This window comes from Patiria miniata, unplaced genomic scaffold (assembly GCF_015706575.1).
Source record: "Patiria miniata isolate m_02_andy unplaced genomic scaffold, ASM1570657v1 HiC_scaffold_13, whole genome shotgun sequence".
NCBI classification, from domain to species: Eukaryota; Metazoa; Echinodermata; class Asteroidea; order Valvatida; family Asterinidae; genus Patiria; species Patiria miniata.
In genome coordinates, this window is record NW_024037051.1 from 1601655 (window position 1) to 1627201 (window position 25547).

General features: G+C 46.6%; 1 protein-coding gene across 1 annotated transcript; it reads right to left on the bottom strand.

Annotated features, from left to right (window-relative positions):
• Positions 1-21980: 21980 nt before the first annotated feature.
• LOC119721472 (uncharacterized protein K02A2.6-like) lies at positions 21981-25266 on the bottom strand. Its single transcript, XM_038191552.1, has 2 exons — positions 23981-25266; positions 21981-23377 (listed from the first exon to the last, which is right to left on the bottom strand). The coding sequence occupies exons 1-2, from the start codon at positions 24969-24971 to the stop codon at positions 21981-21983; spliced, it is 2388 nt and encodes a 795-aa protein (XP_038047480.1). The 5' UTR covers positions 24972-25266.
• Positions 25267-25547: the final 281 nt, after the last annotated feature.

Consider the following 25547-nt stretch of genomic DNA (forward strand, 5'->3'; position numbering starts at 1 on the left):
TTCCGAACAAGGTATAGTTTGTGCAGAACTTCCCAGGTTAAGGTACCGTTAGACCGCGATATACGAAGTTCGTGTCGCGGGCGCTTGCAGGCATGGCTGTTAGACTGACTGCACATAGGGGTACTACTGGCATTGATGCGCTATATCTTAAATTTTCTCCGCAAGTACTGGGTTTCAAGACCTGTCCTTTTGCCAGCTTGTTGGCCTGATCACAAGCTTCCGAACAAGGTATAGTTTGTGCAGAACTTCCCAGGTTAAGGTACCGTTAGGCCGCGATATACGAAGTTCGTGTCGCGGGCGCTTGCAGGCATGGCTGTTAGACTGACTGCACATAGGGGTACTACTGGCATTGATGCGCTATATCTTAAATTTTCTCCGCAAGTACTGGGTTTCAAGACCTGTCCTTTTGCCAGCTTGTTGGCCTGATCACAAGCTTCCGAACAAGGTATAGTTTGTGCAGAACTTCCCAGGTTAAGGTACCGTTAGACCGCGATATACGAAGTTCGTGTCGCGGGCGCTTGCAGGCATGGCTGTTAGACTGACTGCACATAGGGGTACTACTGGCATTGATGCGCTATATCTTGAATTTTCTCCGCAAGTACTGGGTTTCAAGACCTGTCCTTTTGCCAGCTTGTTGGCCTGATCACAAGCTTCCGAACAAGGTATAGTTTGTGCAGAACTTCCCAGGTTAAGGTACCGTTAGACCGCGATATACGAAGTTCGTGTCGCGGGCGCTTGCAGGCATGGCTGTTAGACTGACTGCACATAGGGGTACTACTGGCATTGATGCGCTATATCTTAAATTTTCTCCGCAAGTACTGGGTTTCAAGACCTGTCCTTTTGCCAGCTTGTTGGCCTGATCACAAGCTTCCGAACAAGGTATAGTTTGTGCAGAACTTCCCAGGTTAAGGTACCGTTAGGCCGCGATATACGAAGTTCGTGTCGCGGGCGCTTGCAGGCATGGCTGTTAGACTGACTGCACATAGGGGTACTACTGGCATTGATGCGCTATATCTTAAATTTTCTCCGCAAGTACTATGTTTCAAGACCTGTCCTTTTGCCAGCTTGTTGGCCTGATCACAAGCTTCCGAACAAGGTATAGTTTGTGCAGAACTTCCCAGGTTAAGGTACCAGGCCGCGATATACGAAGTTCGTGTCGCGGGCGCTTGCAGGCATGGCTGTTAGACTGACTGCACATAGGGGTACTACTGGCATTGATGCGCTATATCTTAAATTTTCTCCGCAAGTACTGGGTTTCAAGACCTGTCCTTTTGCCAGCTTGTTGGCCTGATCACAAGCTTCCGAACAAGGTATAGTTTGTGCAGAACTTCCCAGGTTAAGGTACCGTTAGACCGCGATATACGAAGTTCGTGTCGCGGGCGCTTGCAGGCATGGCTGTTAGACTGACTGCACATAGGGGTACTACTGGCATTGATGCGCTATATCTTAAATTTTCTCCGCAAGTACTGGGTTTCAAGACCTGTCCTTTTGCCAGCTTGTTGGCCTGATCACAAGCTTCCGAACAAGGTATAGTTTGTGCAGAACTTCCCAGGTTAAGGTACCGTTAGGCCGCGATATACGAAGTTCGTGTCGCGGGCGCTTGCAGGCATGGCTGTTAGACTGACTGCACATAGGGGTACTACTGGCATTGATGCGCTATATCTTAAATTTTCTCCGCAAGTACTGGGTTTCAAGACCTGTCCTTTTGCCAGCTTGTTGGCCTGATCACAAGCTTCCGAACAAGGTATAGTTTGTGCAGAACTTCCCAGGTTAAGGTACCGTTAGACCGCGATATACGAAGTTCGTGTCGCGGGCGCTTGCAGGCATGGCTGTTAGACTGACTGCACATAGGGGTACTACTGGCATTGATGCGCTATATCTTAAATTTTCTCCGCAAGTACTGGTTTCAAGACCTGTCCTTTTGCCAGCTTGTTGGCCTGATCACAAGCTTCCGAACAAGGTATAGTTTGTGCAGAACTTCCCAGGTTAAGGTACCGTTAGGCCGCGATATACGAAGTTCGTGTCGCGGGCGCTTGCAGGCATGGCTGTTAGACTGACTGCACATAGGGGTACTACTGGCATTGATGCGCTATATCTTAAATTTTCTCCGCAAGTACTGGGTTTCAAGACCTGTCCTTTTGCCAGCTTGTTGGCCTGATCACAAGCTTCCGAACAAGGTATAGTTTGTGCAGAACTTCCCAGGTTAAGGTACCGTTAGGCCGCGATATACGAAGTTCGTGTCGCGGGCGCTTGCAGGCATGGCTGTTAGACTGACTGCACATAGGGGTACTACTGGCATTGATGCGCTATATCTTAATTTTCTCCGCAAGTACTGGGTTTCAAGACCTGTCCTTTTGCCAGCTTGTTGGCCTGATCACAAGCTTCCGAACAAGGTATAGTTTGTGCAGAACTTCCCAGGTTAAGGTACCGTTAGGCCGCGATATACGAAGTTCGTGTCGCGGGCGCTTGCAGGCATGGCTGTTAGACTGACTGCACATAGGGGTACTATACTGGCATTGATGCGCTATATCTTAAATTTTCTCCGCAAGTACTGGGTTTCAAGACCTGTCCTTTTGCCAGCTTGTTGGCCTGATCACAAGCTTCCGAACAAGGTATAGTTTGTGCAGAACTTCCCAGGTTAAGGTACCGTTAGGCCGCGATATACGAAGTTCGTGTCGCGGGCGCTTGCAGGCATGGCTGTTAGACTGACTGCACATAGGGGTACTACTGGCATTGATGCGCTATATCTTAAATTTTCTCCGCAAGTACTGGGTTTCAAGACCTGTCCTTTTGCCAGCTTGTTGGCCTGATCACAAGCTTCCGAACAAGGTATAGTTTGTGCAGAACTTCCCAGGTTAAGGTACCAGGCCGCGATATACGAAGTTCGTGTCGCGGGCGCTTGCAGGCATGGCTGTTAGACTGACTGCACATAGGGGTACTACTGGCATTGATGCGCTATATCTTGAATTTTCTCCGCAAGTACTGGGTTTCAAGACCTGTCCTTTTGCCAGCTTGTTGGCCTGATCACAAGCTTCCGAACAAGGTATAGTTTGTGCAGAACTTCCCAGGTTAAGGTACCGTTAGGCCGCGATATACGAAGTTCGTGTCGCGGGCGCTTGCAGGCATGGCTGTTAGACTGACTGCACATAGGGTACTACTGGCATTGATGCGCTATATCTTAAATTTTCTCCGCAAGTACTGGGTTTCAAGACCTGTCCTTTTGCCAGCTTGTTGGCCTGATCACAAGCTTCCGAACAAGGTATAGTTTGTGCAGAACTTCCCAGGTTAAGGTACCGTTAGGCCGCGATATACGAAGTTCGTGTCGCGGGCGCTTGCAGGCATGGCTGTTAGACTGACTGCACATAGGGGTACTATACTGGCATTGATGCGCTATATCTTAAATTTTCTCCGCAAGTACTGGGTTTCAAGACCTGTCCTTTTGCCAGCTTGTTGGCCTGATCACAAGCTTCCGAACAAGGTATAGTTTGTGCAGAACTTCCCAGGTTAAGGTACCGTTAGACCGCGATATACGAAGTTCGTGTCGCGGGCGCTTGCAGGCATGGCTGTTAGACTGACTGCACATAGGGGTACTACTGGCATTGATGCGCTATATCTTGAATTTTCTCCGCAAGTACTGGGTTTCAAGACCTGTCCTTTTGCCAGCTTGTTGGCCTGATCACAAGCTTCCGAACAAGGTATAGTTTGTGCAGAACTTCCCAGGTTAAGGTACCGTTAGGCCGCGATATACGAAGTTCGTGTCGCGGGCGCTTGCAGGCATGGCTGTTAGACTGACTGCACATAGGGGTACTATACTGGCATTGATGCGCTATATCTTAAATTTTCTCCGCAAGTACTGGGTTTCAAGACCTGTCCTTTTGCCAGCTTGTTGGCCTGATCACAAGCTTCCGAACAAGGTATAGTTTGTGCAGAACTTCCCAGGTTAAGGTACCGTTAGGCCGCGATATACGAAGTTCGTGTCGCGGGCGCTTGCAGGCATGGCTGTTAGACTGACTGCACATAGGGGTACTACTGGCATTGATGCGCTATATCTTAAATTTTCTCCGCAAGTACTGGGTTTCAAGACCTGTCCTTTTGCCAGCTTGTTGGCCTGATCACAAGCTTCCGAACAAGGTATAGTTTGTGCAGAACTTCCCAGGTTAAGGTACCGTTAGGCCGCGATATACGAAGTTCGTGTCGCGGGCGCTTGCAGGCATGGCTGTTAGACTGACTGCACATAGGGGTACTATACTGGCATTGATGCGCTATATCTTAATTTTTCTCCGCAAGTACTGGGTTTCAAGACCTGTCCTTTTGCCAGCTTGTTGGCCTGATCACAAGCTTCCGAACAAGGTATAGTTTGTGCAGAACTTCCCAGGTTAAGGTACCGTTAGGCCGCGATATACGAAGTTCGTGTCGCGGGCGCTTGCAGGCATGGCTGTTAGACTGACTGCACATAGGGGTACTACTGGCATTGATGCGCTATATCTTGAATTTTCTCCGCAAGTACTGGGTTTCAAGACCTGTCCTTTTGCCAGCTTGTTGGCCTGATCACAAGCTTCCGAACAAGGTATAGTTTGTGCAGAACTTCCCAGGTTAAGGTACCGTTAGGCCGCGATATACGAAGTTCGTGTCGCGGGCGCTTGCAGGCATGGCTGTTAGACTGACTGCACATAGGGGTACTACTGGCATTGATGCGCTATATCTTAAATTTTCTCCGCAAGTACTGGGTTTCAAGACCTGTCCTTTTGCCAGCTTGTTGGCCTGATCACAAGCTTCCGAACAAGGTATAGTTTGTGCAGAACTTCCCAGGTAAAGGTACCGTTAGGCCGCGATATACGAAGTTCGTGTCGCGGGCGCTTGCAGGCATGGCTGTTAGACTGACTGCACATAGGGGTACTACTGGCATTGATGCGCTATATCTTGAATTTTCTCCGCAAGTACTAGGTTTCAAGACCTGTCCTTTTGTCAGCTTGTTGGCCTGATCACAAGCTTCCGAACAAGGTATAGTTTGTGCAGAACTTCGCAGGTTAAGGTACCATTAGGCCGCGATATACGAAGTTCGTGTCGCGGGCGCTTGCAGGCATGGCTGTTAGACTGACTGCACATAGGGGTACTATACTGGCATTGATGCGCTATATCATAAATTTTCTCCGCAAGTACTGGTTTCAAGACCTGTCCTTTTGCCAGCTTGTTGGCCTGATCACAAGCTTCTGAACAAGGTATAGTTTGTGCAGAACTTCCCAGGTTAAGGTACCGTTAGGCCGCGATATACGAAGTTCGTGTCGCGGGCGCTTGCAGGCATGGCTGTTAGACTGACTGCACATAGAGGTACTATACTGGCATTGATGCGCTATATCTTAAATTTTCTCCGCAAGTACTGGGTTTCAAGACCTGTCTTTTGCCAGCTTGTTGGCCTGATCACAAGCTTTCGAACAAGGTATAGTTTGTGCAGAACTTCCCAGGTTAAGGTACCGTTAGACCGCGATATACGAAGTTCGTGTCGCGGGCGCTTGCAGGCATGGCTGTTAGACTGACTGCACATAGGGGTACTACTGGCATTGATGCGCTATATCTTAAATTTTCTCCGCAAGTACTCGGTTTCAAGACCTGTCCTTTTGCCAGCTTGTTGGCCTGATCACAAGCTTCCGAACAAGGTATAGTTTGTGCAGAAATTCCCAGGTTAAGGTACCGTTAGACCGCGATATACGAAGTTCGTGTCGCGGGCGCTTGCAGGCATGGCTGTTAGACTGACTGCACATAGGGGTACTACTGGCATTGATGCGCTATATCTTAAATTTTCTCCGCAAGTACTGGGTTCAAGACCTGTCCTTTTGCCAGCTTGTTGGCCTGATCACAAGCTTCCGAACAAGGTATAGTTTGTGCAGAACTTCCCAGGTAAAGGTACCGTTAGGCCGCGATATACGAAGTTCGTGTCGCGGGCGCTTGCAGGCATGGCTGTTAGACTGACTGCACATAGGGGTACTACTGGCATTGATGCGCTATATCTTGAATTTTCTCCGCAAGTACTGGGTTTCAAGACCTGTCCCTTTGTCAGCTTGTTGGCCTGATCACAAGCTTCCGAACAAGGTATAGTTTGTGCAGAACTTCGCAGGTTAAGGTACCATTAGGCCGCGATATACGAAGTTCGTGTCGCGGGCGCTAGCAGGCATGGCTGTTAGACTGACTGCACATAGGGGTACTATACTGGCATTGATGCGCTATATCTTAAATTTTCTCCGCAAGTACTGGGTTTCAAGACCTGTCCTTTTGCCAGCTTGTTGGCCTGATCACAAGCTTCTGAACAAGGTATAGTTTGTGCAGAACTTCCCAGGTTAAGGTACCGTTAGGCCGCGATATACGAAGTTCGTGTCGCGGGCGCTTGCAGGCATGGCTGTTAGACTGACTGCACCTAGAGGTACTATACTGGCATTGATGCGCTATATCTTAAATTTTCTCCGCAAGTACTGGGTTTCAAGACCTGTCTTTTTGCCAGCTTGTTAGCCTGATCACAAGCTTTCGAACAAGGTATAGTTTGTGCAGAACTTCCCAGGTTAAGGTACCGTTAGACCGCGATATACGAAGTTCGTGTCGCGGGCGCTTGCAGGCATGGCTGTTAGACTGACTGCACATAGGGGTACTACTGGCATTGATGCGCTATATCTTAAATTTTCTCCGCAAGTACTCGGTTTCAAGACCTGTCCTTTTGCCAGCTTGTTGGCCTGATCACAAGCTTCCGAACAAGGTATAGTTTGTGCAGAACTTCCCAGGTAAAGGTACCGTTAGGCCGCGATATACGAAGTTCGAGTCGCGGGCGCTTGCAGGCATGGCTGTTAGACTGACTGCACATACTGGTACTACTGGCATTGATGCGCTATATCTTGAATTTTCTCCGCAAGTACTAGGTTTCAAGACCCATCCTTTTGTCAGCTTGTTGGCCTGATCACAAGCTTCCGAACAAGGTATAGTTTGTGCAGAACTTCGCAGGTTAAGGTACCATTAGGCCGCGATATACGAAGTTCGTGTCGCGGGCGCTAGCAGGCATGGCTGTTAGACTGACTGCACATAGGGGTACTATACTGGCATTGATGCGCTATATCTTAAATTTTCTCCGCAAGTATTGGGTTTCAAGACCTGTTCTTTTGCCAGCTTGTTGGCCTGATCACAAGCTTCCGAACAAGGTATAGTTTGTGCAGAACTTCCCAGGTTAAGGTACCGTTAGGCCGCGATATTCGAAGTTCGTGTCGCGGGCGCTTGCAGGCATGGCTGTTAGACTGACTGCACATAGGGGTACTATACTGGCATTGATGCGCTATATCTTAAATTTTCTCCGCAAGTAGTGGGTTTCAAGACCTGTCTTTTTGCCAGCTTGTTAGCCTGATCACAAGCTTCCGAACAAGGTATAGTTTGTGCAGAACTTCCCAGGTTAAGGTACCGTTAGACGGCGATATACGAAGTTCGTGTCGCGGGCGCTTGCAGGCATGGCTGTTAGACTGACTGCACATAGGGGTACTACTGGCATTGATGCGCTATATCTTAAATTTTCTCCGCAAGTACTGGGTATCAAGACCTGTCCTTTTGCCAGCTTGTTGGCCTGATCACAAGCTTCCGAACAAGGTTTAGTTTGTGCAGAACTTCCCAGGTAAAGGTACCGTTAGGCCGCGATATACGAAGTTCGTGTGATATGATATGATAGAATAATGACAAGACTAACGATGTATTAAGTGAAGTTCTGTAGCTCATGTTCCACGCTCCATGTACAGTAATCAAGTAACCCTGGGAGATATAGATCAAAGGTTGTATGAATATGCATGGTCCCATTACATCCCCCCTTTTGAGAACAAAATCTATGAATGAAAGTGAGGGTTAAATGAACTAGATTTTGTAGCAAAATTGGAAATACATATACAATGAATTGTCCTGTGTGTCTAAGGACTGTCCTGTGTGTCTAAGGAATGAACTAATCGCCAAATTGTCATCTAATTTGCTGAACCAAGTAGGAAACTTTTCTACTGTCTTGCTTATTATCAACAATATATTTTTAGGAACTCTTTTTTTGGAAATCTATTTTCGGAACACTTTTAAGTAAATTTGATGTTGTAACACATCCTTTTCGCACACTTTTCTCTTATTTTCTAAATGACAAAAACAAAACTTAAAATTTGTCTGCATAAAAAAAAATTGTTTCTTTGTTGAACAAAGTGAACTAAAATTGTCTTTACTTAGTTACTTTTTTCTTTAACGCTGGTACTTCTTTCTGTGCCTTGTAACGACAAAAAAAATACATTAAAAGAATAAAACTTAAAAAAAATGAATTTGTTGTCTCTAAGCGTTACTTGAAACAGGCTTATGTTTCAATCAGTCTTTGTGGTTTCTTCACTACGCGGCCACTGCGTGTACGGTATGGTTCAGTAGCCACAGCAGGTAAGTTAGTGATAGAGTTGTTGTTGTCACTGTGTTGTTTCTGATCAGTAGACTTGCTCCCAGTCTTCCTCAGTATAGACTTGGGGGCATGTGGGTTGAGTGACGGGGTATGTACGCTAGCAACTGGTGGGTCTGCAAAGCGGAGTGTCTTTCTCATTGGTTCAGTATTGCGAATGTGCACTCTGTTACGGCGTAAGCTTTGTCCAGTTGGTGTCTGAACAATGAATGATCTGGGTTCTGGACAAGCATCTTTGACAACTGCGGGTGTCCATTTCCCAGTGTGATGATCTTGAACCGTCACGTGTTGTCCCGGTACCAGTGATGATAGTTTGCGCATACCATCACGGTCATGGTACTCCTTCTGTTTGTCTTGGCGCTGGGCCAACCTGGCATACACGTCATCTTTGTCGTGCCGGTTGTGTCGAATCTTCGACGGAAGATTGTCCTTGAGTTTGCGACCATTGAGTAGCTCTGCAGGTGAGGGAGGAGCACTGTCTATCGGAGTTGTGCGGAGGCATAGGAGTGCAAGGTAGGGGTCCATGTTGGACTGCTTTGCCTTTGTCAAGGTCAATTTCACAGTCTGTATCATCCGCTCGATGAACCGTTACTCCTTGGATACCTTGGGCTAGATGTTACGTGATCAAATTCCCAGTCTTGGGAGAATTTGTGGTACTCACGGCTGTCGTACTGCGGCCCATTGTCACTTATGACTTTGGTGGGGATACCTTGCTCACTGAAGATTTGTTTTGTGAGAGTTATTACCGCTGCACTCGAACACTGACCACTCACGCGACGTACAAATGTAGCTTTGGAATAATAGTCAGCGATGATGAGGTAGTCAGCATTGTCAAAATGGAATAGATCCGTTCCGACGGTCTGCCAAGGCCGCTGGGGTATCTCATGAGGTAGTAGAGGCTCATGAGACTGCTTGCGCTGATGTGTTTGGCACACAACGCATTTCCCAACCAACTGTTCAATTTCCTTGTTGATACCTGGCCAATACACGCACACTTTGGCTCGCAGTTGGCATTTGTTGACACCTTGGTGTCCGGCGTGTATTTTTGCGAGTGTCTCTTGTTGCATGGATTCGGGAATGATGATTCTGTCTCCCTTGACGACTAGGCCGTTGTCGACTGACGGTTCGTCTCTACATGACCAGTAGTGACGTATGCATTTAGGCAGATCCTTGGGATCCTCCGGCCAGCCAGTCATGATTGTCTCAGACAATGGTCGTAGAGTTGAATCACTAGCTGTCTCTTGCTTGAGCTGAGTGAGTCTAGCTTGAGAGAACTGTATGGCGTAGATTGTCGTATCGAAGTTGATCTGAGGGCCATACGCGGGATTGAGTCGCGAAAGAGCGTCTGCGAGTAATAGTTCGCGTCCCGGCTTGTATACGATCGTGAAATCATAGGGCTGCAAACGCAACATCATACGCTGGAGTCTTGGGGGTGTGTTAGCGAGGCTTTTGTGTTGGATGTTCTCCAAGGGCTTGTGGTCAGACTCCACAACGAACTTTGACCCGTAAAGGTAAGTGTGGAATCGTGTACAACCAAACACCACTGCAAGCAACTCGCGTTCGATGTTTGCGTATCGTTTCTCAGTTTCTGTCAGTGCTTTGCTCGCGAATGCCACAGGTTTGTTGTTTTGCAGGAGTGCCGCTCCGAGTCCTTTCAGAGACGCGTCGACCTGTAGCACTGTGGGTTGTCGAGGGTCGAAGTGGGTGAGCGTACACTCAGTACCGATTAGCGACTTGACATTTTCGAATGCTTTCTGGTGCGATTCCGTCCACTGCCACTCGCTTTCTTTGCGTAGCAGTGCGCGGAGTGTGTCCGTATGATCAGCGAGTCTAGGGAGAAACGGCGCGAGGTACTGCACCATACCCAGAAACTGCTGAAGTTCGTTGACATTCTGCGGTGCAGGAAGTGCATGTATGTCTTGCACCTTCTCCGGGTCGGGGTGCACACCAGAGGCATCGTACAGGCATCCGAAGAACTTAATGCAAGGGGTTCTCACCTCGCACTTGCTGAGATTGAAGATCAGGCCGTATTTGCGAGCGACTTGCATGAGGTTGTGTAAGTGTTTGTCATGTTCTTCGACTGTAGAACCGAAGACTGCGATATCATCTGCAATCCCCAAAGTGCCAGGGCATTGCTCCAGGATCATGTCCATTTTCTCCTGGAAGATATCCTGGGAGACTTTCAGCCCGAAGGGTAGGCGACGGAAACGATACCGTCCAAATGGCGAATTGAAGGTTGTCAAGATACTGGACTCCTCATCCAGCACGATGCTCCAGTACCCATGTCGTGCATCCAGCTTGCTGAACACTTTAGCGCCACTGAACTGATGTGTGATTTCTTCCAGTGTTGGCGTTTTGTGATATGTCCGCTTGGAGGCTTTGTTCAGTGCTTGCGGGTCTAGGCACACGCGAAGACTGCCGTTGGGCTTTCTGCTGAATGCCAGTGACGAAACCCAGTCTGTGGGCTCCGTGACCTTGGTAATGACATTCATGCTTTCCATTCTGTCCAGTTCAGTCTTAAGCTCCTCCTTGATCTGGATTGGGTACTTTCGTGGAGGATGTACGACCGGACATGCATCCTCTCGTAGCGTGATATGGTATTCACCGGGGAATTTACCAATCCCAGTGAAGCGATCAGGATACATGCTGTGGAGGTCATCTTTCGTTGGTATTGGCTTGATGGGCTCGCGTCGTGTCTGCGATGTGCGATGAACACCCACGGAACTGTCACTGCGTCGCGGTGTTTTGCGTATCGCACAGTTGAGCGTGATGAGGTGGAGAGCTCGTGAGGTCGGAAGTCCAAGGATTGCCGGACCTGTAGTATCGGCGACGAAGAAATCTGCGTCAAGCCAGTCTGTCTCACCGTAGCTGCATTGAATTTTGACGAATCCGTATTGTTGAATTCGGGTTCCATTGTAGGCTGTGAGAAGCGTACTTTGCGGTGTAGTGGAGCCCGGCTGAGGATACCCATCTGCGTCCAGTGATCGCGGAAACATGCGTCGAAATGTGCGAAGGGGGAGTATGTTCCCTTGTGCACCTGTGTCGACCTTGACATTAAGCGTGTGTGATCCAGGACGATGTTTCAGTTTGATGCGAAGTATTGCGAAAAGTTCATCGCGAGTATCAGTCGAACGCTCAACGTCATCGTGATTGTGCTGGGCTGTGATGGTGTCGAAAGCGATGTTCTCAAACTGGTCCTGCATATCAGTCACTTCATACTCAACCGCGTTTACCTCGTTGGATTTACGAGGTTTGGAGCGCGATGAAGACCGACGACCGCGTTTAGGTGAGTATGATCCCCTGGTACGCGTGCGTGATTTGCGTGTGGTACGTGGTTTAGTCCTAGTGCCTGCTGTACTGAGGCACATGTGTTGCCAGTGTCCATCTTTGCCGCAACCATTGCATGTTGTGCCGTATGCGGGACACTTATCGCGAGGTCGATATGGGTGTCGTCCACCACAGTTTTTGCATTGTCCTCGCGTCCTGACGACGTCCACCTGGGCCTTGCCAATATGGCTCAGTTGTGCCATATGCATGACACTGCCTTCGTGTGCTCGGCAAATGTCCAAGGCGTCTTTGAGTTGCAGTTTGTCGTCCTTTCGGAGCAGTTTCTTTTGCACCTCAGAGTATTTTACCCCTGAGATGAGAACCTCGATAATTCTCTCATTGAGGGCTGTTTCACTGGCAAATTGGCATTTCATGGCTTTAGCTTTGCATCGTGTGTAGAAGTCATCAATGCTCTCGGTTTCCATCTGGACAAACCGTTGAAATTCCAACCGATGTATGCGGAAATTGTCCTAGGGTTCAATCTGGCTGGAGAATTTGTCCCAGATGTTTTGAGGATTTTTGAGGTCTTCGTCAGTCAGACCCCATGTGTTGAACATACGGAGACCCTCTTTCCCAGACCACAAAATGATATAATTGTGCTGGTCTTTATCCTCAATGTTTTTGACAGCGAACCACATGGAAGCAGTTTGTTTAAAGTCCTTATATGCTTGGGGCCTGTCATTGGTTTCCCAGTCCATCTTTGGTTGAGGTAGGCCTATTGAATCGGCCATGGCGACTCAATTGTCCGTGCGAAAACGTAGTCAAAATGCAGTCGAGCCGAAGCAGGATACTGCGAACCGCGATGTACGAAGCAGAGGTCAAAGGTCACCGCCCGACACAATGTAATTGGCTTCGCGCACTGTACGTTGTTCGTGTGTGTAAAACTATTGCACAGTACTGTATGTGTGTACACGTACCGTATACTGTTGTTGCGTGCACGGGACTTGTTGCAGCGAAACGTGGAACTTTTCACAGCGTTGATCTCGCCCAGAAATGTTCGATCGAGGGTATATTTCGATGTCTATTAGGGTAGACCACTTATACCGCTGCCACCATGTGATATGATATGATAGAATAATGACAAGACTAACGATGTATTAAGTGAAGTTCTGTAGCTCATGTTCCACGCTCCATGTACAGTAATCAAGTAACCCTGGGAGATATAGATCAAAGGTTATATGAATATGCATGGTCCCATTACAGTTCGTGTCGCGGGCGCTTGCAGGCATGGCTGTTAGACTGACTGCACATAGGGGTACTACTGGCATTGATGCGCTATATCTTAAATTTTCTCCGCAAGTACTATGTTTCAAGACCTGTCTTTTGCCAGCTTGTTGGCCTGATCACAAGCTTCCGAACAAGGTATAGTTTGTGCAGAACTTCCCAGGTTAAGGTACCAGGCCGCGATATACGAAGTTCGTGTCGCGGGGGCTTGCAGGCATGGCTGTTAGACTGACTGCACATAGGGGTTCTACTGGCATTGATGCGCTATATCCTTAATTTTCTCCGCAAGTACTGGGTTTCAAGACCTGTCCTTTTGCCAGCTTGTTGGTCTGATCACAAGCTTCCGAACAAGGTATAGTTTGTGCAGAACTTCCCAGATTAAGGTACCGTTAGACAGCGATATACGAATTTCGTGTCGCGGGCGCTTGCAGGCATGGCTGTTAGACTGACTGCACATAGGGGTACTACTGGCATTGATGCGCTATATCTTGAATTTTCTCCGCAAGTAATGGGTTTCAAGACCTGTCCTTTTGCCAGCTTGTTGGCCTGATTACAAGCTTCCGAACAAGGTATAGTTTGTGCAGAACTTCCCAGGTTAAGGTACCGTTAGACCGCGATATACGAAGTTCGTGTCGCGGGCGCTTGCAGGCATGGCTGTTAGACTGACTGCACATAGGGGTACTATACTGGCACTGATGCGCTATATCTTAAATTTTCTCCGCAAGTACTCGGTTTCAAGACCTGTCTTTTTGCCAGCTTGTTGGCCTGATCACAAGCTTCCGAACAAGGTATAGTTTGTGCAGAACTTCCCAGGTTAAGGTACCGTTAGACCGCGATATACGAAGTTCGTGTCGCGGGCGCTTGCAGGCATGGCTGTTAGACAGACTGCACATAGGGGTACTACTGGCATTGATGCGCTATATCTTAAATTATCTCCGCAAGTACTGGGTATCAAGACCTGTCCTTTTGCCAGCTTATTGGCCTGATCACAAGCTTCCGAACCAGGTTTAGTTTGTGCAGAACTTCCCAGGTTAAGGTACCGTTAGGCCGCGATATACGAAGTTCGTGTCGCGGGCGCTTGCAGGCATGGCTGTTAGACTGACTGCACATAGGGGTACTACTGGCATTGATGCGCTATATTTTAAATTTTCTCCGCAAGTACTATGTTTCAAGACCTGTCCTTTTGCCAGCTTGTTGGCCTGATCACAAGCTTCCGAACAAGGTATAGTTTGTGCTGAACCTACCAGGTTAAGGTACCAAGGCCGCGATATACGAAGTTCTTGTCGCGGGGGCTTGCAGGCATGGCTGTTAGACTGACTGCACATAGGGGTTCTACTGGCATTGATGCGCTATATCTTAAGTCTTCTCCGCAAGTACTGGGTTTCAAGACCTGTCCTTTTGCCAGCTTGTTGGCCTGATCACAAGCTTCCGAACAAGGTATAGTTTGTGCAGAACTTCTCAGGTTAAGGTACCGTTAGACCGCGATATACGAATTTCGTGTCGCGGGCGCTTGCAGGCATGGCTGTTAGACTGACTGCACATAGGGGTACTACTGGCATTGATGTGCTATATCTTGAATTTTCTCCGCAAGTACTGGGTTTCAAGACCTGTCCTTTTGCCAGCTTGTTGGCCTGATTACAAGCTTCCGAACAAAGTATAGTTTGTGCAGAACTTCCCTGGTTAAGGTACCGTTAGGCCGCGATATACGAAGTTCGTGTCGCGGGCGCTTGCAGGCATGGCTGTTAGACTGACTGCACATAGGGGTACTATACTGGCACTGATGCGCTATATCTTAAATTTTCTCCGCAAGTACTCGGTTTCAAGACCTGTCTTTTTGCCAGCTTGTTGGCCTGATCACAAGCTTCCGAACAAGGTATAGTTTGTGCAGAACTTCCCAGGTAAAGGTACTGTTAGGCCGCGATATACGAAGTTCGTGTTGCGGGCGCTTGCAGGCATGGCTGTTACACTGACTGCACATAGGGGTACTACTGGCATCGATGCGCTATATCTTGAATTTTCTCCGCAAGTACTGGGTTTCAAGACCCATCCTTTCGTCAGCTTGTTGGCCTGATCACAAGCTTCCGAACAAGGTATAGTTTGTGCAGAACTTCGCAGGTTAAGGTACCATTAGGCCGCGATATACGAAGTTCGTGTCGCGGGCGCTTGCAGGCATGGCTGTTAGACTGACTGCACATAGGGGTACTATACTGGCATTGATGCGCTATATCTTGAATTTTCTCCGCAAGTACTAGGTTTCAAGACCTGTTCTTTTGCCAGCTTCTTGGCCTGATCACAAGCTTCCGAACAAGGTATAGTTTGTGCAGAACTTCCCAGGTTAAGGTACCGTTAGGCCGCGATATACGAAGTTCGTTTCGCGGGCGCTTGCAGGCATGGCTGTTAGACTGACTGCACATAGGGGTACTATACTGGCATTGATGCGCTATATCTTGAATTTTCTCCGCAAGTACTGGGTTTCAAGACCTCCTTTTGTCAGCTTGTTGGCCTGATCACAAGCTTCCGAACAAGGTATAGTTTGTGCAGAACTTCTAAGGTTAAGGTACCGTTAGGCCGCGATATACGAAGTTCGTGTCGCGGGCGCTTGCAGGCATGGCTGTTAGACTGACTGCACATAGGGGTACTATACTGGCATTGATGCGCTATATCTTAAATTTTCTCCGCAAGTACTGAGTTTCAAGACCTGTCTTTTGCCAGCTTGTTGGCCTGATCACAAGCTTCCGAACAAGGTATAGTTTGTGCAGAACTTCCCAGGTTAAGGTACCGTTAGGCCGCGATATACGAAGTTCGTGTCGCGGGCGCTTGCAGGCATGGCTGTTAGACTGACTGCACATAGGGGTTCTACTGGCATTGATGCGCTATATCTTGAATTTTCTCCGCAAGTACTAGGTTTCAAGACCTGTTCTTTTTCCACTTGTTGGCCTGATCACAAGCTTCCGAACAAGGTATAGTTTGTGCAGAACTTCCCAGGTTAAGGTACCGTTAGGCCGCGATATACGAAGTTCGTTTCGCGGGCGCTTGCAGGCATGGCTGTTAGACTGACTGCACATAGGGGTACTACTGGCATTGATGCGCTATATCTTGAATTTTCTCCGCAAGTACTGTGTTTCAAGACCTGTCGTTTTGCCAGCTTGTTGGCCTGATCACAAGCTTCCGAACAAGGTATAGTTTGTGCAGAACTTCTAAGGTTAAGGTACCGTTAGGCCGCGATATACGAAGTTCGTGTCGCGGGCGCTTGCAGGCATGGCTGTTAGACTGACTGCACATAGGGGTACTATACTGGCATTGATGCGCTATATCTTAAATTTTCTCCGCAAGTACTGGGTTTCAAGACCTATCCTTTTGTCAGCTTGTTGGCCTGATCACAAGCTTCCAAACAAGGTATAGTTTGTGCAGAACTTCCCAGGTTAAGGTACCGTTAGGCCGCGATATACGAAGTTCGTGTCGCGGGCGCTTGCAGGCATGGCTGTTAGACTGACTGCACATAGGGGTACTACTGGCATTGATGCGCTATATCTTGAATTTTCTCCGGAAGTACTGGGTTTCAAGACCTGTCCTTTTGTCAGCTTGTTGGCCTGATCACAAGCTTCCGAACAAGGTATAGTCTGTGCAGAACTTCCCAGGTTAAGGTACCGTTAGGCCGCGATATACGAAGTTCGTTTCGCGGGCGCTTGCAGGCATGGCTGTTAGACTGACTGCACACAGGGGTACTACTGGCATTGATGCGCTATATCTTAAATTACTCCGCAAGTACCGGGTTTCAAGACCTGTCCTTTTGCCAGCTTGTTGGCCTGATCACAAGCTTCCGAACAAGGTATAGTTTGTGCAGAACTTCCCAGGTTAAGGTACCGTTAGGCCGCGATATACGAAGTTCGTGTCGCGCGCGCTTGCAGGCATGGCTGTTAGACTGACTGCACATAGGGGTACTATACTGGCATTGATGCGCTATATCTTAAATTTTCTCCGCAAGTACTGGGTTTCAAGACCTGTCCTTTTGCCAGCTTGTTGGCCTGATCACAAGCTTCCGAACAAGGTATAGTTTGTGCAGAACTTCCCAGGTTAAGGTACCGTTAGGCCGCGATATACGAAGTTCGTGTCGCGGGCGCTTGCAGGCATGGCTGTTAGACTGACTGCACATAGGGGTACTATACTGGCATTGATGCGCTATATCTTACATTTTCTCCGCAAGTACTGGGTTTCAAGACCTGTCCTTTTGCCGGCATGTTGGCCTGATCACAAGCTTCCGAACAAGGTATAGTTTGTGCAGAACTTCCCAGGTTAAGGTACCGTTAGGCCGCGATATACGAAGTTCGTGTCGCGGGCGCTTGCAGGCATGGCTGTTAGACTGACTGCACATAGGGGTACTTTACTGGCATTGATGCGCTATATCTTAAATTTTCTCCGCAAGTACTGGGTTTCAAGACCTGTCCTTTTTCCAGCTTGTTGGCCTGATCACAAGCTTCCGAACAAGGTATATTTTGTGCAGAACTTCCCAGGTTAAGGTACCGTTAGACCGCGATATACGAAGTTCGTGTCGCGGGCGCTTGCAGGCATGGCTGTTAGACTGACTGCACATAGGGGTTCTACTGGCATTGATGCGCTATATCTTGAGTTTTCTCCGCAAGTACTGGGTTTCAAGACCTGTCCTTTTGCCAGCTTGTTGGCCTGATCACAAGCTTCCGAACAAGGTATAGTTTGTGCAGAAATTCCCAGTTAAGGTACCGTTAGGCCGCGATATTCGAAGTTCGTGTCGCGGGCGCTTGCAGGCATGGCTGTTAGACTGACTGCACCTAGGGGTACTACTGGGAATGTTGCGCTATATCTTGAATTTTCTCCGCAAGTACTGGGTTTCAAGACCTGTCCTTTTGCCAGCTTGTTGGCCTGATCACAAGCTTCCGAACAAGGTATAGTTTGTGCAGAACTTCCCAGGTTAAGGTACCGTTAGGCCGCGATATACGAAGTTCGTGTCGCGGGCGCTTGCAGGCATGGCTGTTAGACTGACTGCACATAGGGGTACTACTGGCATTGATGCGCTATATCTTAAATTTTCTCCGCAAGTACTATGTTTCAAGACCTGTCCTTTTGCCAGCTTGTTGGCTTGATCACAAGCTTCCGAACAAGGTATAGTTTGTGCAGAACTTCTCAGGTTAAGGTACCGTTAGGCCGCGATATACGAAGTTCGTTTCGCGGGCGCTTGCAGGCATGGCTGTTAGACTGACTGCACATAGGGGTACTACTGGCATTGATGCGCTATATCTTAAATTACTCCGCAAGTACTGGGTTTCAAAACCTGTCCTTTTGCCAGCTTGTTGGCCTGATCACAAGCTTCCGAACAAGGTATAGTTTGTGCAGAACTTCCCAGGTTAAGGTACCGTTAGGCCGCAATATACGAAGTTCGTGTCGCGGGCGCTTGCAGGCATGGCTGTTAGACTGACTGCACATAGGGGTACTATACTGGCATTGATGCGCTATATCTTAAATTTTCTCCGTAAGTACTGGGTTTCAAGACCTGTCCTTTTGCCAGGATGTTGGCCTGATCACAAGCTTCCGAACAAGGTATAGTTTGTGCAGAACTTCCCAGGTTAAGGTACCGTTAGGCCGCGATATACGAAGTTCGTGTCGCGGGAGCTTGCAGGCATGGCTGTTAGACTGACTGCACATAGGGGTACTATACTGGCATTGATGCGCTATATCTTACATTTTCTGCAAGTACTGGGTTTCAAGACCTGTCCTTTTGCCGGCTTGTTGGCCTGATACAAGCTTCCGAACAAGGTATAGTTTGTGCAGAACTTCCCAGGTTAAGGTACCGTTAGGCCGCGATATACGAAGTTCGTGTCGCGGGCGCTTGCAGGCATGGCTGTTAGACTGACTGCACATAGGGGTACTTTACTGGCATTGATGCGCTATATCTTAAATTTTCTCCGCAAGTACTGGGTTTCAAGACCTGTCCTTTTGCCAGCTTGTTGGCCTGATCACAAGCTTCCGAACAAGGTATAGTTTGTGCAGAACTTCCCAGGTTAAGGTACCGTTAGGCGGCGATATACGAAGTTCGTGTCGCGGGCGCTTGCAGGCATGGCTGTTAGACTGACTGCACATAGGGGTTCTACTGGCATTGATGCGCTATATCTTGAATTTTCTCCGCAAGTACTGGGTTTCAAGACCTGTCCTTTTGCCAGCTTGTTGGCCTGATCACAAGCTTCCGAACAAGGTATAGTTTGTGCAGAACTTCCCAGGTTAAGGTACCGTTAGGCCGCGATACACGAAGTTCGTGTCGCGGGAGCTTGCAGGCATGGCTGTTAGACTGACTGCACATAGTGGTACTATACTGGCATTGATGCGCTATATCTTGAATTTTCTCCGCAAGTACTGGGTTTCAAGACCTGTCCTTTTGCCAGCTTGTTGGCCTGATCACAAGCTTCCGAACAAGGTATAGTTTGTGCAGAACTTTTCAGGTTAAGGTACCGTTAGACCGCGGTATACGAAGTTCGTGTCGCGGGCGCTTGCAGGCATGGCTGTTAGACTGACTGCACATAGGGGTACTACTGGCATTGATGCGCTATATCTTAAATTTTCTCCGCAAGTACTATGTTTCAAGACCTGTCCTTTTGCCAGCTTGTTGGCCTGATCACAAGCTTCCGAACAAGGTATAGTTTGTGCAGAACTTCCCAGGTAAGGTACCATTAGACCGCGATATACGAAGTTCGTTCGCGGGCGCTTGCAGGCACGGCTGTTAGACTGACTGCACATAGGGGTACTACTGGCATTGATGCGCTATATCTTAAATTACTCCGCAAGTACGGGTTTCAAAACCTGTCCTTTTGCCAGCTTGTTGGCCTGATCACAAGCTTCCGAACAAGGTATAGTTTGTGCAGAACTTCCCAGGTTAAGGTACCGTTAGGCCGCGATACACGAAGTTCGTGTCGCGGGCGCTTGCAGGCATGGCTGTTAGACTGACTGCACATAGGGGTACTATACTGGCATTGATGCGCTATATCTTGAATTTTCTCCGCAAGTACTGGGTTTCAAGACCTGTCCTTTTGCCAGCTTGTTGGCCTGATCACAAGCTTCCGAACAAGGTATAGTTTGTGCAGAACTTTCAGGTTAAGGTACCGTTAGACCGCGGTATACGAAGTTCGTGTCGCGGGCGCTTGCAGGCATGGCTGTTAGACTGACTGCACATAGGGGTACTACTGGCATTGATGCGCTATATCTTAAATTTTCTCCGCAAGTACTATGTTTCAAGACCTGTCCTTTTGCCAGCTTGTTGGCCTGATCACAAGCTTCCGAACAAGGTATAGTTTGTGCAGAACTTCCCAGGTTAAGGTACCGTTAGACCGCGATATACGAAGTTCGTTTCGCGGGCGCTTGCAGGCATGGCTGTTAGACTGACTGCACATAGGGGTACTACTGGCATTGATGCGCTATATCTTAAATTACTCCGCAAGTACGGGTTTCAAAATCTGTCCTTTTGCCAGCTTGTTGGCCTGATCACAAGCTTCCGAACAAGGTATAGTTTGTGCAGAACTTCCCAGGTTAAGGTACCGTTAGGCCGCGATATACGAAGTTCGTGTCGCGGGCGCTTGCAGGCATGGCTGTTAGACTGACTGCACATAGGGGTACTATACTGGCATTGATGCGCTATATCTTAAATTTTCTCCGTAAGTACTGGGTTTCAAGACCTGTCCTTTTGCCAGGATGTTGGCCTGATCACAAGCTTCCGAACAAGGTATAGTTTGTGCAGAACTTCCCAGGTTAAGGTACCGTTAGGCCGCGATATACGAAGTTCGTGTCGCGGGCGCTTGCAGGCATGGCTGTGTTGTGTTGCTAAACACTACCGGGATCGACGAGGACAAAACTCAAAGAAATATAAATACGGAGACCAATTCTGGGTCCAATTAATTTATTTCTGACAACTCAACTGAACATAAGATAAGATTACATCGTGAAGCGAACAGTAATAAATGTTGGGCGTTGTCGACGGCGCCTCTAGACCAACTGCCCGAGTACAATACAGTGGCTGACTTATAAAGACAGTCTTGCATAACATGACAATTGCATTACTTAAATTCCAATCGGCCCTGCAGCCGCAGACCACATTTAAAGGAAACACAATAATGTTTCACAACATACGCCCCCTCTTTAACAGAATTGGCGCCTGGCAATTAAATTTCAACGAACGATAATTGATAGAATATTTAATTTTCTGCAATGTTACATTTCAACTATTAAATAACTTGTTTAACAAAATTCTATTCGTTTGGCTTCTGCAATGTTACATTTCAACTATTAAATTAACCTGTTTAACAAATTTCTATTCTTTTGGATTCTGCAATGTTACATTTCAACTATTAAATTAACTTGTTTAACAAATTTCTACTCGTTTGGCTTCGTCCAATCCGTCATCAATCTTCGATAGTGAAAGCTCAGCAGAATCCCGCGCGGTGATCCTTTCTCTGGAGGTAGAGTCTGCAGAACTCCCAGGTGGTTTCCACGTCTCACTGTCGCATCATCATCTCACATCCTCGCTCACTTTCACACAACCGTCCTCGTTTCTCCAGGTGCTGGCTTGTCATCGAAGCTGGACTACTGAGCCAAACTTAAAACTTAATAAATTTAATTTTAATCATTTGGACCCTTATTTTTTTTTAACATATATATTCACAAAAGAAACAGTTAAGTGGTGACGTCGACAACAATGCTGTATATGGATTCTTCTCCATTTAATCAAATTATTCTTCTTCTTAATCATTATAACATCTTAATCAATATTCTTCACAACATGCGTCCGTAAGCACAATCAGTTTCAATAATTTTCAAATGATTTTATTGTCTTGGTAGGCATTAAAAATGCAAGTACATTACTTCTTTTTGCAGCCAGTTATACGAACCGGGTTTGTCTTCAAGTACTCGAGGCATGTAGAATTCAAATTGTCTACAGGTTCCCAAGAATTATGGCTACTAGGAAAATTTTTCCACTTTACCAAATATTGTAGCTTGTTATTTCTGTATCTGCCTCTGAGAATACGTTCAACTTCAAACTCGACATCATTTTCAGGGGCGAGATTTTGTGCCACCCGGGGACAATCTGAATTGGATTCTTAGTTTTCTGTTTTGCTTTCAGTGCCACGAATGAGTCTTCAGGACAATCTTCCTGTACCAAGTCGTCTACTGAAGTTCTGTGCTGGGGATCTGCAGGGAAAATGTCGTTATTTGGGCGAACGTATCGGTCATAGACAAATTTCATACGGTTTACATGTATTGGTGACGACAGCAACTTATGGTTTTCAAGGTTTCTTACTCGAAAATTTACTGGACCCGTTCGTTGTACAATTAGATATGGTCCGGCCCACAGCTTCATTAGTTTCTTTGACAATCCTTTTTGAGACACTGGAAAGTAAATCCATACTAGATCACCAACCTGATACTCTACTTGTTTAGTGGTTTCATCATAGCGTTCTTTCATTTTTGCTTGGTTTTCTTCTGTGTGACGTTTTGATACATCTCGAAATACTTCCAACTTTGAAACCAAATTATGTATATGATCTCTCAGTGTCTTATCTTGATAATCAAGTCTGGAAATGAGTGCCACGTCCAACGGCAATCTTGCCTCTCTTCCATACAGTAGGAAGAATGGACTAAACCCAATAGAGTTATCTGCTGGAGTTGAACGGTAGGCAAACTGTATAGCTGTGATATACTGGTCCCAATTTGTCTGAAACTCATTCACATAATGCGACACAGTGTCCAGAATTACAGAATTGAAACGTTCTTGTACAGCATTACACTGTGGGTGATAGCTAGAGGTATTGAGCTTTTGAGTCTGCATAATGAGACAAACCTCACGAACAATGTTACTCAGGAAATTTGCACCTCTGTCACTTAATAAGGTTACTGGGCAACCATGTTCACATATCACATAATCGAACAATGCTCTGGCTATTGTTGCTGCATTAGTAGTAGCTAATGGCACTAGAATGGGCCACCTAGTACAATGATCGGTAAAACAAAGTACATAACGATTACCAAAAGTTGTAATTGGCAAAGGGCCCAATACGTCCACACTGACTCTTTCGAATGCGTCAGGAACTTTCATGGTAACAAGTGGGGCTACAACTTTATGTCTGTGTGTCTTTCTTTGTGAACACGAGCGACAAGAGCGTACCCAGTTATCTATGTCACGGTACATGCTCTTCCAGAAGTAGCGTTGGCGTACTTTATGATACGTTTTCTGTAGCCCAAAGTGTGCAGCTAAAACATGATCATGACAGTTACTCAATACAATGTCAACAAAACATACCGGAATATACAGTTGAGTGACCACTTGTTCAGGAGTAGTCTTCTTCCCATAGACTTGCCACTGTCTGTACAAAAGATCTTTATCAACAAAGTACTGGTCAGCTTGTAACAATAGATTTCTGGCTCTCTTGGCATCATGAGGTAAATTGTCATTTCTCAAATAATCCATCATAGGCCCAGCAAAGTCATCAACCAATAATGCTTCTTTAAACTGATCAAGTTTTAGTTCATTTGGAAAAGGAGGCACATTTAGTTTGACTGGATCACCATTATTTACATGTCGTCTGCCTTTTTGGTAGCGAAAATTTCTGATCACGTTGACGGCAGGCTCATTTGCCGAACTCTTTGGATCCTGAAAAACATCGGATTCAATTTCATCTAAATCAGAATGCTGCCACACAGGATCTATCTTTATCTCAAAGTTACACGATGATGCAACATGACAGTGATCACAATCAGTACAGGCTTTCACGGAACTTATTCTACTTAGTGCATCTGCATTTAAGTTCTGACGCCCCGAAACATGAATTACATCAAACTGATAACATTGTAATTTAAGCGCCCATCTTGCAAGTCTACCATTTTCTTGCTTTTTGTTAAACAGCCATTTCAGGGCACAGTGATCAGTCACAACTTTGAATTTCACAGTATGTTGTAAATATGGGGTATATTTCTTAATACCTTCAACTACTGCCAATGCTTCTAACTCAGTAGTGCTGTACTTCCTCTCAGCTTTGCTCAATGTCCTACCACCGTAAGAAATCACCTTTTCTTCACCATCTTGCTGTTGAGCTAAAATGAAACCTAAACCAACATTACTAGCATCTGTTTGTAAAATGAACTCGGTTCCATCAAATCGTGGATAGACTAGAACAGGTGGTTCTTGCAACTTTTGTTTCAGTTCTTCAAATGCATCTTGACACGTTTTACTCCAAACAAAAGATGTATCTTTGCGTGTCAAATTGACTAGTGGCTCCGCTATTTTACAGTAATCTTTTATGTACTTTCGGTAATAGCCTACTAATCCCAGAAAAGATCGTACTTCTGACACTTTAGTAGGACATGGATAGTCCTTGATAATTTGAACTTTAACTGGGTCTGTGGCAACACCATCTTTGTTAACTATATGCCCCAGGTATTTCACTTGTTCTTGACCAAACGTACACTTCTTGGGTTTGAGCTTCAATCCAGCTGCTCTAATACGATCAAAGACTTGTCTCAAATGGGACAAATGTTCATCAAATGTTCGACTGAAAATAATCAAATCATCCAAATAAACGAGAACAAATTTCCAGTTCAGCCCTCTGAAAATTTCTTGCATTGCTCTCTGAAAGGTGGACGGAGCATTATGAAGACCAAAAGGCATTCGCTGAAATTCATAAAGTCCATCTTGAGCAATAAATGCTGTTTTTGGTTTGGCATCTTCTGCCAGGCCAATTTGCCAGTATCCAGAAGCAAGGTCAAGTGTGGTGAAATACTGAGGTTTTGCCAAGCCCAAACTGTCCAAGGTATCATTGATATTCGGCAATGGAAAATTGTCTCTAGCAGTAATTTCATTGAGTTTACGAAAATCAATTGCAAATCGATACTCGTTTTTACCGGCCTTAGGCACGATACACACAGGAAAACTCCAACTACTTGTGGACTCATTAATGATGTTGTTGTCAAGCATATGGCTTACCTGTTTTCGTATCTCCGCTTGAATATGGGGAGAAGTTCTATAAGGTCGGGATCGAATAGGGGCATGGTCACCGGTGTGTATCTCGTGCTTAACACCTGTATAAAAACCTGGGGAGTCTCCTTCCAACTGAAATATACCTGAATATTCACACAGTAAATCAGTTATTTGATCAACTTCCTTAACTGTCAGATGATCTGTATTCAGATTAACTTGAGAAAACAGTTCTTGTCTTCTCGTACAATCAGTGGTTGGATCATTTACGACAGGCACTTCAATAGGATAATCCGATTGGACACTATTAACGTGGACACTAGTGTTTTCGTCAACTATATCAAACTGATGAACACAGTATGAATTTATCGGTGAGAATGTGCCTAGCTTAGTACGAGGGTACAATACAACAGGTTCGTCGGTACATTCATGACCAGCAGGTTTACACAATTACCAACGGTTATTACAGATGACAAAGTGTTTGCAACCAATACACCAAGGCTGAAATGCGTCTTCCACCATGACAAAGACCTGGAGACCCAATTGCATGTCGATCAGAAAGCTTTGCACAGATTA